This window comes from Hibiscus syriacus, unplaced genomic scaffold (assembly GCF_006381635.1).
Source record: "Hibiscus syriacus cultivar Baekdansim isolate YM2019G1 unplaced genomic scaffold, ASM638163v2 tig00110220_pilon, whole genome shotgun sequence".
Taxonomy (NCBI): domain Eukaryota; kingdom Viridiplantae; phylum Streptophyta; class Magnoliopsida; order Malvales; family Malvaceae; genus Hibiscus; species Hibiscus syriacus.
This window is the reverse complement of record NW_024062634.1, coordinates 123,529-134,232: the sequence shown is the minus strand read 5'-3', so window position 1 is coordinate 134,232 and position 10,704 is coordinate 123,529. Positions and strand designations below refer to the sequence as shown.

Below are 10,704 nucleotides of genomic sequence, written 5' to 3'. Positions count from 1 at the left end.
ACTGGGTCTTACTATTAGGGCACTGATATTTTGGCTCTCATACTGTCAATCAACATCTCTCCAGAGCCTTTGTAAACCCATAGGTATTCTGCCACCCATATTCCTTTGCCCTGTTATTTTACAATAAGCAAGACATCGTTGGGTTTGAGAAGTTTCTTGTAATCCGACGCCAACTTCATTTCATTCTCCAGCACGGTTGTTTCAGACAGAACACAGACTGTCTCCCATGCTATCTTTCGGACTAAAACATCCCTTTTCCTCCATAAATCTTCCTTCTCTTGAATATCTTTTAGCAGAGCCTGCGAATATCCCGTAACAAACAACGTTTCTACTTTAGATGTCGAAAACGTAACAAATTATATATATTTTCTTCATACTTGATGATGTATGCACGAAGAGCTCAATATTTTGCACTTGATGGCAAAATTCAATAGATTGCAAGGTCCCATTGCATTTACTTGAAGAGCAACATCGTATCGCAAAATCATTTTACTTTGTCATAATCAAAATTTATATCCTATCTGCCATTTTCGTGTTATGATCTCCGGGTTTTAACCTTTGGTCGAATGCTGTATCAGCTGCGACTTTGACAATGATTTGGACATGTTTGGCAATTTCAACAGCTAAATCTTCTGGTATCCCAAGAGTAGGATGGGCAACATCTCCAATCACAGTAACCAATTTACTCCACATGAATGCTTCGTAGTGTTCCCCGTGTTTTTGCTTTAGGCAATGGAAGAGCTCTATATCCACAATCTAATTGAGAAAAACCCAGAAATGAATGATTCTCAAAATGGAAAAACTCTATAAAGCTATTGTTGAATAAAGAACATACTTCAACCTTTGTCGTGCATCTTCCATATCTTTTCCTCTGATGATGAGATAAATCTTACTCACATCCGGTACTGATCTCAGGATTTTCTCAATAAGAACTGCACTCGAATGTTATAACACAAACAAGTCTTTTAGATTATATTAAAGAAAGAAATATGATTAATTATGTACCTTTTGCGAGGAATACGGTTGCACCGGTGATGAGAATAACCTTTCCTTTAAGAAAATTTTCAATCCCAATCCCATCTTTCTTCAGGTTAGGGTGGATGAATCCAACTCGAAGAGAGCTTCGGTTGTGTTTACGCTCTTTAGCATGGTTTTAGTATGAAGTATGAACAATAATGGTTAAAGGATGATGGGAACTAAGTGACGAAGATCATGACCTTTTAGTTTTACATCCATATTCCCCTTTTTTTGTATAATTACCTAATACTTAGTACGATATATCTAATCTAATTTACTTTATTTATCCAATCTAATATATTTAATTAATTAAGACTTAAGAGCACAAATCATATTTATCCTAGTAGGTAAAAGAATCGTTATTATTCTTAGAGGTCACGGATTCGAACATCAACGACTACAAGAGTGATTAAATATTTATTGTCAAATAATTGAAAGTATATAGAATAATATTACTTTATAATCACCTTTAACTTAATAAAAAAAAAGTTAGTTAAAAACATTGGGATAATGGTAGCTTAAGATTGGAATGAAAGATTTGAAGCTTTCACTGTAATAAACCCTGTATTAAAAATGTTTTTCTAACATTAATTTTTTAAGGGTAAACTACTTTAAATACCATCAATCTTAAAACGTTGACTCGTTTATACCACCGATGTTTCAATTTTGCTAATTTTAGCACAACATTTAGGGGTGTAAACGAGCCGAGTCGAGGTTGAGTATTGTTGAGCTCGACTCAACTCGAAAACTCTAAAATGGAGCTCGACTCGATTCGAAAACTAGCGAGCCTAGAATTTTCAAGCCCGGCTCGAACTCGAAACCATGAATTTAAGCTTAAAAAAGCTCAAAATGAAAAAAAATCTTAAACTTAACTTGATTGATGCTTCAAACTCAAACTCGAACATGAACCTTAAATGCATGAAAACCTTATTTTGTATTTAAATAAAATCAACAAATACATGTTAATATTATTAATAATTTATTTTTAAAAAAATAAAATCTTAATATATTATATTTTCGAGTTATTCGCGAGTTTTTCGAGTCGAGTATCAAGTAGTTCGTTTCAACTCGTTAAGAATTCGAGTAGAGCTCAAGCTTGAGTAGAGTCCATTTGGGTCAAGTATTTATCGAGTTTTGACCGAGTCAATCTCGAGTAACTTGCGATTTGTCTCATCTCATTTACAACCCCACTAATGTTTACTTGTAAGTTCAATTATACCACTCCGTCGTTAATGATTTAACGATACGATGACATGGCAGCTCCGCACTGTGACGTTGCTGATGTGGATGTCTCACCAAAACGACATTATTTTGGCGCGACTGTTTTGATGTCTAAAAAAAAGCCAAAACGATGACATTTTGCTTGAAAAGATTTTGTTAAAATTTAAGTTTAGTGGGATTTGAACTTAAGACATTTGAAAATAAAGGATGAAGATTAGCCACTCAACTATCTTAAGAATTTAATTATATTCTTACAAATATAATATAAAAATATATTTTTAAAATAATATTTTTTTTCATAAAACACCTACAATTTTTAAATTTCCCAAATCCCCCAAAACCCTAAATCTCTAATTTCACCCATTATCGTCGTCGAATCAACGATCACCGCACACCACTTTCGCGGGTAAACCCTTACCACCAATTACCCCACTCTCCTGTCGCTGGAAATCGAAGAACAATGTGCTAATCGATCATCAAAACACCAAATATAAAATGGTCTAATTGAACCATGAACGATGACCAATCGACGGGCGAATGGTGAATAGCGTGCATGACTAGAGAAGGAGACTTCAATACGGTGGCAACGACGTGCTATCAACGTCGATGGCTGGTAAATTTAGGTATTATGATTTAGGGTTTCTTTTTTTTGGATTTTTGAGAATTTAGGGTTTCTTTTTGGGAATTTTGGGTTAGGAATTTTAGGAATTTTTTTTATAAAATTAATATTATTTATGTCAACAAAACAATATTGTTTTAGACTTTTTTTAGGCATTCACGTCAGCAATATCACGGTGCAGAGGTATCATGTCATCATGACATTAAATTATTAACGGTGAAGTGGTATAATTGCACTTAAAAGTAAGCGTTAGTGCAAAAACTGGCAAAATTAAAACAATGGTGGTATAAATGAGTCAACGCTTACAAGTTGATGATATTTGACGTAGTTTATCTATTTTTTAATTAGAAATATTTAATAATAACCAAAATAGAACGATTTATGGCTTCCACTATTATAAACCTATTTTTTCCTTTTGATATCGGCGATGTTGCCACTAATAATAGTTGTACGTCTTCACTTTTAGCTTAATAAAAAAATAGTTAAGAGATTAGAGTAATCGCAGCTTAAGATCGAAATGAACGATTAAAATAGGATGAGTTTGTAGTGTACATCGCACATTACAACATACCACTAAAGTAATATATTAAAATAGACCATTAATTAAATTATCTAAATGTTGAAAGGGTAAATTATACGTTTAGTACTTACACTGTCATTTTTATTTCATTTAAGTGTCTAAACTTTAATTTTTTTTCAAAACATTAACAATAATGTTGATGTGGCATGACAAGTCAACTTTTTATTTTTTTAATTTCCACATCACCTTTCTATTTATCCATCAATATTTTTAATTAATTTTTTTAATTAATTAAATTATGACATGTGTCACCAAGTACGAGAATAAAATAAAAGAAATTATTAGCATGAATTGAACAGACCTCTTTCAAGAGATGTAAGACACTCAACCATTGAGTTAAACTAGTTATGTAAGCTAATTTCACCATATTTTGTATTTAACTTATATAATAATATCACTATAAAATTAATATTTTTAATGATTATTTTTTTGAAAAATATTTTTCAATGATTATAAAATTTGAATATGTGATACTCTAAATTAATAACCGAAAGCTTAATCATTCAACTATAATGCGAATCTATTTTTATTATATTAAACTTAATACTTACTTATATCGTTGTTAAATTAAAGAATAAATTTTCACTTTATTTGAAAATAAAAAATAATTAAATAATTATTAATATAATATTTATAAAATTTATATTAGAATATTCTAAAAAGTATATAATGACATAATCAAGTATTAAGTTCAATATAATAGAAAAAAATCATACTATAGTTGAGTTGCTAAGCTTTCGATTATTAATTTAAAGTGTCTCATATTTGAATATTATAATTATAGAAAATATTGACTTTGTGGTGATACATTTATATATGTTAAATACAAAATATGGTAAAATTTACCCAAATGACAAGCTTAGCTTAATGGTTGAGTGAGTTGTTTATCATGTAAGAGTCCTAAATTCAATTCATACAAAGAATAAAATTGATTTCTATCTTTTTATATCCTCATAGGAGGTGCCACGTGTCACCACCTAATTGATTGAATAAAAATAAACTAAAAGAACTGGCAAATAAAGAAAAGGATGATATGGTAATTAGAAATAAAAAACAATTGACATGTCATACCATAGCATTGTCGTTAATGATTTAAAAAAAATAAAGTTTAGATGCTGAAACAAAATAAAAGTGAAAATTTAGCTACAAAATATATAATTTACCCTTTTAATATTTATTTAACAAAAACAATTTAAATAGTAGTGTGTTTTGGTGTATCGTTTTAATTATCTGTTACAGTGTGCGACGTACGCTTTAAAATTTTCCTTTGTTTTTTATATTGTATTTTTATTTTATTTTGTTTTTTATTTTCATCTGCCTTTTTAGCTCGTTTTCTTATGTCTTTTGATATGTTTTCGGTCATTTGGTCTTTTTTTTATTTATTTTTTTAAGGGTTGATTTGACATCACCACGATTGATCAAGATGATGCTTATCTGATATCTTGTTGATTTTCCTTGCTTTGGACACTCGGATTGGATTTGGATACTCGATTTGCGTTTGTGGATAGATTTTCACTTCGCTCGAGTCTGATTTTTAGTTTGTCGGTGGTCTTTCAATAGTTTGATCCCCTTTTGTGATTCGTTTGCCGATGCTATCAGATTTATCTGTAGCTATCTTTATTCGAGTTTCTTAGTTAGATTTAATCTTTTTTTTTGTATGGTCTTTAAGTGATTTTAAGTTGCTAGTTTTATTTCAATGATTATAAGAAATTTTCCTACTTATGTACTTAATTTACGATTATGATTATAATTTTTTATTATAATTTGTGATTTTTTCTATTTTAAATAAAATTAGTTGTTTCTATAAAAAAAATACACAACAAGATTATTATGGTGGAAAAAAAAAAACTTTAATTTTACTATATACAATTAATTAAAATGGATATATCCACCAATTATCATATCGGTTAAATATAATTTATTTCTGTACCCACTCTAACTTACTTCATGATGAATACCCACGCAATATTTGGGAACAGTCGGAGAAAGGTGGCGTTGTTTGTTAGAACTGAATGAATTGGAAGGTGCTCTGATCGAAGCCTCTAGTGATTTAAAATAAATAAATTGAAACTTGTTGACACGACAGAAGGGAATGGGTTAAAAATTGGATTTTGATGGATTCATTGGGCTTAATGGTTTGGATTGAACTTAGGGCTTGCCTCGTCGAGTTCGTTGGTGAGAGCGGGTACGACCGGCCACAGATATAGCGGAGCGTTAAGATACGGAATTCAGAAAAGCAATCGAGGCTAGCATGGATCTTCTTCACCATTCATTTAGCTAATCTCACATGGAACTATTTTAGCTGTATTTGGTGTACATACGGTAGGCAATTGGATCCTCGTCTTTTGCCTGTCAAATTAGTTTTCTTTTAACTTTTTATAAAAGTTTTTGTTTTTATCCTTTTTCTTCTTCTTAGATTTGTTGTCGATCTCAAACCCCCAAGAATTCTAAGTTTTCTTGCGAAATCCCAGGAACCAGCTCCTTTTTGGATTCTTGCAAACTAGTGAGCCACTTTATTTCTATATTTTACCAGCAATGGCATCTGGTTTGCAGTCAACTACTTTCGTCTTCTTCTTCATTATCACACTGGTTCTTATCCCAGCCACACACGCCGTTCCCTTCATCGTATTGCACGGTAATTCTCTTATTTCCGATCTTGCTCTGGAATTGTTTTAAATTTTAATGGAAGGATTATTTACCTGCTTGCTGTTATCTGTTTTCAAGACCAACTTTTTTTACGTTGAAGAATAACTGAAGTTATTTCTTATTCTATTTAGATTAATTTGCACGACCGTTTTCTTTGAGAATCGCATGCTGAATAATTGCCTAGGAAAACAGAAACCAAATGGTCGAACATTATGGAAAAGAAAATAGACCAGCAAGTTTTAATTGTGAGCTAAAATCTTATCTTAAGTGTCCATTTTGATATTCATAAAAAACTATGACAAACTACTCTCTATGAGTATTAGTATGTACTTGCTTCTTGAACAAATTTTATGTAAAATGTGTTCTAAAATGTTCCTTTATAACATTTATCTTCTTATGTAGAACCTCAACTATTTATCTTCTTTATAACAGCAAGAGTTTTACTTTTCGAGGTAGTTTGGAGACAAACTACGTTACTTAGTACTAACACATTTAATGGCAGGCATTGGTGATAAATGCACTCATCGAGGAATCTCCGAATTCACTGAGGTTTTAAGCAAGTGGTCTAATTCTCAAGGCTACTGCGTGTATGATCAATATTCTTTTATTATTCATTTTTAATTTTCTATGGCTGAAGCCTGAAAGTATAAAAGTTATTCTTTTGGTAACCTTACCAAATCAGAATTATGTTTTTTGTGTCTATGCAAACTTTGGTCATAAAGGCTTGCTTTAGCTACTTTCACTGTAGATCTTTTTCCTGACCTCAACGAACTTTATCGTATAATTTCTAATAAACTTAGGGGGTATTCGGGTAAGCAATAAGAACAAAAAATAAAATTTACTTGAGCTTATTCTCAGACTTTATTACCATTTTTGCTTATGCTAGCAAACTCATGCAGTTACTTTAGTAATCCACGCGAGCACTTTGCAGTATGAGTGTAGCACTCTTCTTTATACATATCTGTCTTCATTTGAGCTTGTAAATTTGTTCTTCTGGTTGTGCTATTCCCTGGACCAAATTTCTTTTTTCTTATCCTACTAACCTGACATCCTTTCCTTGGCTCTAGTGAAATCGGAGATGGATCTTGGGATTCATGGACAATGCCTCTCTCTGAACAGGTGACATTTCGAATTGAGTTTGAGATTTCTCATCACTTGTAATCCTTATAATAGTTATATAACTCTGACCTTTGTTACTTTTCTTGCAGACATCAATTGTTTGTGAGAAGGTAGTAAAACCATTTGGCAGCGTTTATTACTTTGTTGTATTATGGTTGAAGTTCAAATTTTGTTTCTGAATGGATCTTCATTCCAACTTACAGGTGAAAAAAATGAGTGAACTTAGCAAGGGTTACAATATAGTTGGACTGTCTCAGGTGATTAATACAAGTTTAAGTTTTACTTATTTCTGTAATTTATACCTGTTATATGTGTGCACATTCCCACAAATTTATGCTGACATTCTTGCAAACTTTTCTCTTTTATGTTTTTTAGCATTAACGTTTCTTATAATACTTTTCTTTTGCACAGGGTAATTTGATTGGTCAAGGGGTTATTGAATTTTGTGATGGAGGGCCCCCTGTAAGAGCTTATTCTTAAAAACTTTGATATTGCATTTCATTTAATATTTTATTTAGCCAATTAATACTACTAAGAAACTCTGTATTCGTCTTCAATATGAGGCAGCCAATTCGATCCATTAGTCATTATACAAGGTCCCATGGGTTCAGATATTTTGTAGCAACAAATTTCATTTTGTCAATTGTCAAATTCATGAGATATGAGATTACTATGTGAATTTTTTGGCTGCATAATGGTATTGAGCTTCCATATCTGGAAATTCCTTTCAATTTCCTATGTTGCTTTATTGTTTTCTTTATCAGCTTTTTTGCTTCTTGTACTTCTCCTGTGCTTTTCTCTTCTTGCAGTATTGTTATATACTTTTGTATTCAAACTGAAATCTTATTTTTACGTCTACTTGTGTAGGTCAAGAATTTCATATCAATGGGAGGGCCCCATGCTGGTACGGCGTCAATTCCCTTTTGCGGAGTGAGTAACTGTTACCCGGTTTTAGATATTCATTGTATGCATTTGGTTTTGCGATCTGGTCTGATGTGCCCTTTTGGCAGTCTGCTCTGATATGCTTACTTCTGGATAGCATAATCAAGCTTGGAATCTATAGCAACTATTGCCAGGTATAAGATTCTTTTGTACTTTCTGGTCTTCAAACAGTTACAAGTTTGTTGGTAGGGCAAGAAACTGATAAACACAAACGGCGCATCCGTTTTCAGTATGGTTCTCGTTCTGTCTTGTTTGTATATCTAAAAGATAATTTCACACCATCTTAAATGCATGTCATCAATAATTGCAGGAACACTTGGCTCCTAGTGGTTATGTTAAAATTCCAACTGTGAGTATATTTCCCAACTCTGGTCCATTATCTTTAGTTATACCAATATCAATTATCACGTTTGATCATTAACAGTTTGGCATTTTAGTATTTACATGGAACTTTGCATTAGTACAGGATTAGGTGCCTTCCTTCCTGCTTTTGTTGATATGATTGTTTCTTTATCTTTTTCCTTCCGTTCTCCCGTTTAGGCCAAATCAATTATGTTGTTCCTATTCACCCTTTAAATTAAGATTCATACGTCTACGACTCTACCCATTTCAGTGATATTTTTCCTTTTTTGTTGGTTCGCCAGGACATGACTGACTATCTTGAAGGATGTAGATTCCTCCCGAAACTCAACAATGAAATCGATGGTTTGAGAAATTCTACTTACAAGGAGCGGTTTGCCAGTTTGCAGAATCTGGTTCTTATAAAGGTAAGTCGAAGTGTCCCGCTATTACTCTTTCCTGAAACATTGTACGAGTAATCTGCAACAATGTTGTGTGCTAATCTCTTCAATGTTTGGACCAGTTTGAGGATGATACAGTTTTGATACCGAAGGAAACAGCCTGGTTTGGTTATTATCCAGACGGGGCCTTTAGTTCCGTATTGCCCGTACAAGAGGTAAACAATCTACGTCACGGTTTATAACTAAGATTGTCTTTCGACGACTAGGCTTACAACTAAAACCTTTAGGACGGTATTATTTGATGAATCAATGTGTCTACTTCTCTGCAGACCAAGCTCTATAAGGAAGACTGGATTGGCTTGAAAACCTTGGATGAAGCTGGAAAAGTTAAATTCGTAAACGTGTCGGGTAATCATCTACAGATCTCGAGAAGTGACATGAAGAAGTACATGGTACCATATTTGGCAGCCCAGACAGCCGTATCAACAGGGCACACATTGACAGAAGCTTCATCTTATGAATGGATTTCAAGAGTTGGCTACTTTTTCAAGGATCTAATTGGCTTGAATGAGAATCAACCTTTGCTGCATACCATGTACTAAAACCCAAGTGTTTCTTGTCTGAACAAGATGACATGTGGGAAAAACTACCTATCAAGATGTGTAACTCTGTATACATTTTTCTCGAAATTGAAATATGTTTGATGTTATGAACCCATGTAGCAACTTCAGTGGTTAAAAAGAAGTATTGTTCTCTTTAAAAGTCTAAATTTGAGGAGTTGTGTCTGCAGGATGTATATGCGTTGTCAATTATTAAGAAATATTATGAACAAATATTATTTTATAATCCTAACTATTGAAAAATATACTAATATTATAACAATATTAAAGAATTAATAATCTAATGATTAAAAAATAAATTTGAAAATATTAGTGCTATAAATCAATATGGGTATCAAATAGTGGCAAAGGAACATCTAGAAGTTCTTTCAGCCGATAACAATTGCAGGACTTTACCTGATACTTGCAGACACCGTGAATACAGTTTGACTCCAATAGGATTTTTTTTTTTTTAGATATTTAACGTTTAATTTTTATTTTATTTTAATATTTTGTTATTAAAATTTTAATTTGTTTAGTAACGAAACTATCAATTCCGGTTTATTTTAATACTTAAATTTTTAATTTTTTTCAAAACATATCTAACGTTTAGTTTTCCATTTCATTTTAGTATTCGTTGTTAAAAACTTAACGTGTTTATTACCTAAACTATTAGTTTTGATCCGTCTTAGTACCCAACTTTCAATTTTTAAAAAAAATTAATGTTACATTTTGCATAGGTTATTTCCCAAAGTGTAGGGGATGTATCAGGCACGACAGTCTTAATATACAGTTAAAGAAAGACGTTACTGGAAATTTTAATATTTTTTAACATTTTCGATAAAGCGCTACTTAAAACATTATTTTTCTATCGAAAATATTAATATTGGACGCTACATAAAATGTTTAACATTTCCGGTAAAGCGTTACCTAAAACATTATTTTTTTCTACTCAAAATGTCAATATTGGGCGATATCATTTTTTCTACCGGAAATTAGGTAACGAAATTAATATTTTCGATTAAAAAAATATTTTAAGTAATATTTTATTAAAAATATTAATATTTTTTAATAATTCTAGTAGAACATTTTTTTTAATTGTATATTAAAATGTTGTTTAGCATAACTACCCCCAAAGTGTATGGGGTTGACCCATGACATTTTGTCTCTTTTAGGTTGATTTGATGCTGGGTTTTCTCATATCCATGTGTAAAGGCCTTC

At 31.8% G+C, this 10,704-nt stretch overlaps 1 protein-coding gene across 2 annotated transcripts; it reads left to right on the top strand.

Moving 5' to 3' along the window:
• Window positions 1-5,647: 5,647 nt before the first annotated feature.
• Window positions 5,648-9,601, top strand: LOC120114119 (palmitoyl-protein thioesterase 1-like). 2 transcript variants are annotated; one of them, XM_039135117.1, is made up of 13 exons: window positions 5,648-5,759; window positions 5,909-6,072; window positions 6,586-6,670; window positions 7,151-7,202; window positions 7,292-7,312; window positions 7,406-7,459; window positions 7,614-7,664; window positions 8,070-8,132; window positions 8,213-8,278; window positions 8,455-8,493; window positions 8,789-8,911; window positions 9,007-9,099; window positions 9,214-9,601. In XM_039135117.1, the coding sequence occupies exons 2-13, from the start codon at window positions 5,973-5,975 to the stop codon at window positions 9,484-9,486; spliced, it is 1,020 nt and encodes a 339-aa protein (XP_038991048.1). In that variant the 5' UTR covers window positions 5,648-5,759; window positions 5,909-5,972; the 3' UTR covers window positions 9,487-9,601. The 2 variants fall into 2 exon arrangements, with proteins under 2 accessions (XP_038991048.1, XP_038991049.1); XM_039135118.1 differs by having other exon boundaries at window positions 5,656-5,759; window positions 5,854-6,072.
• Window positions 9,602-10,704: the final 1,103 nt, after the last annotated feature.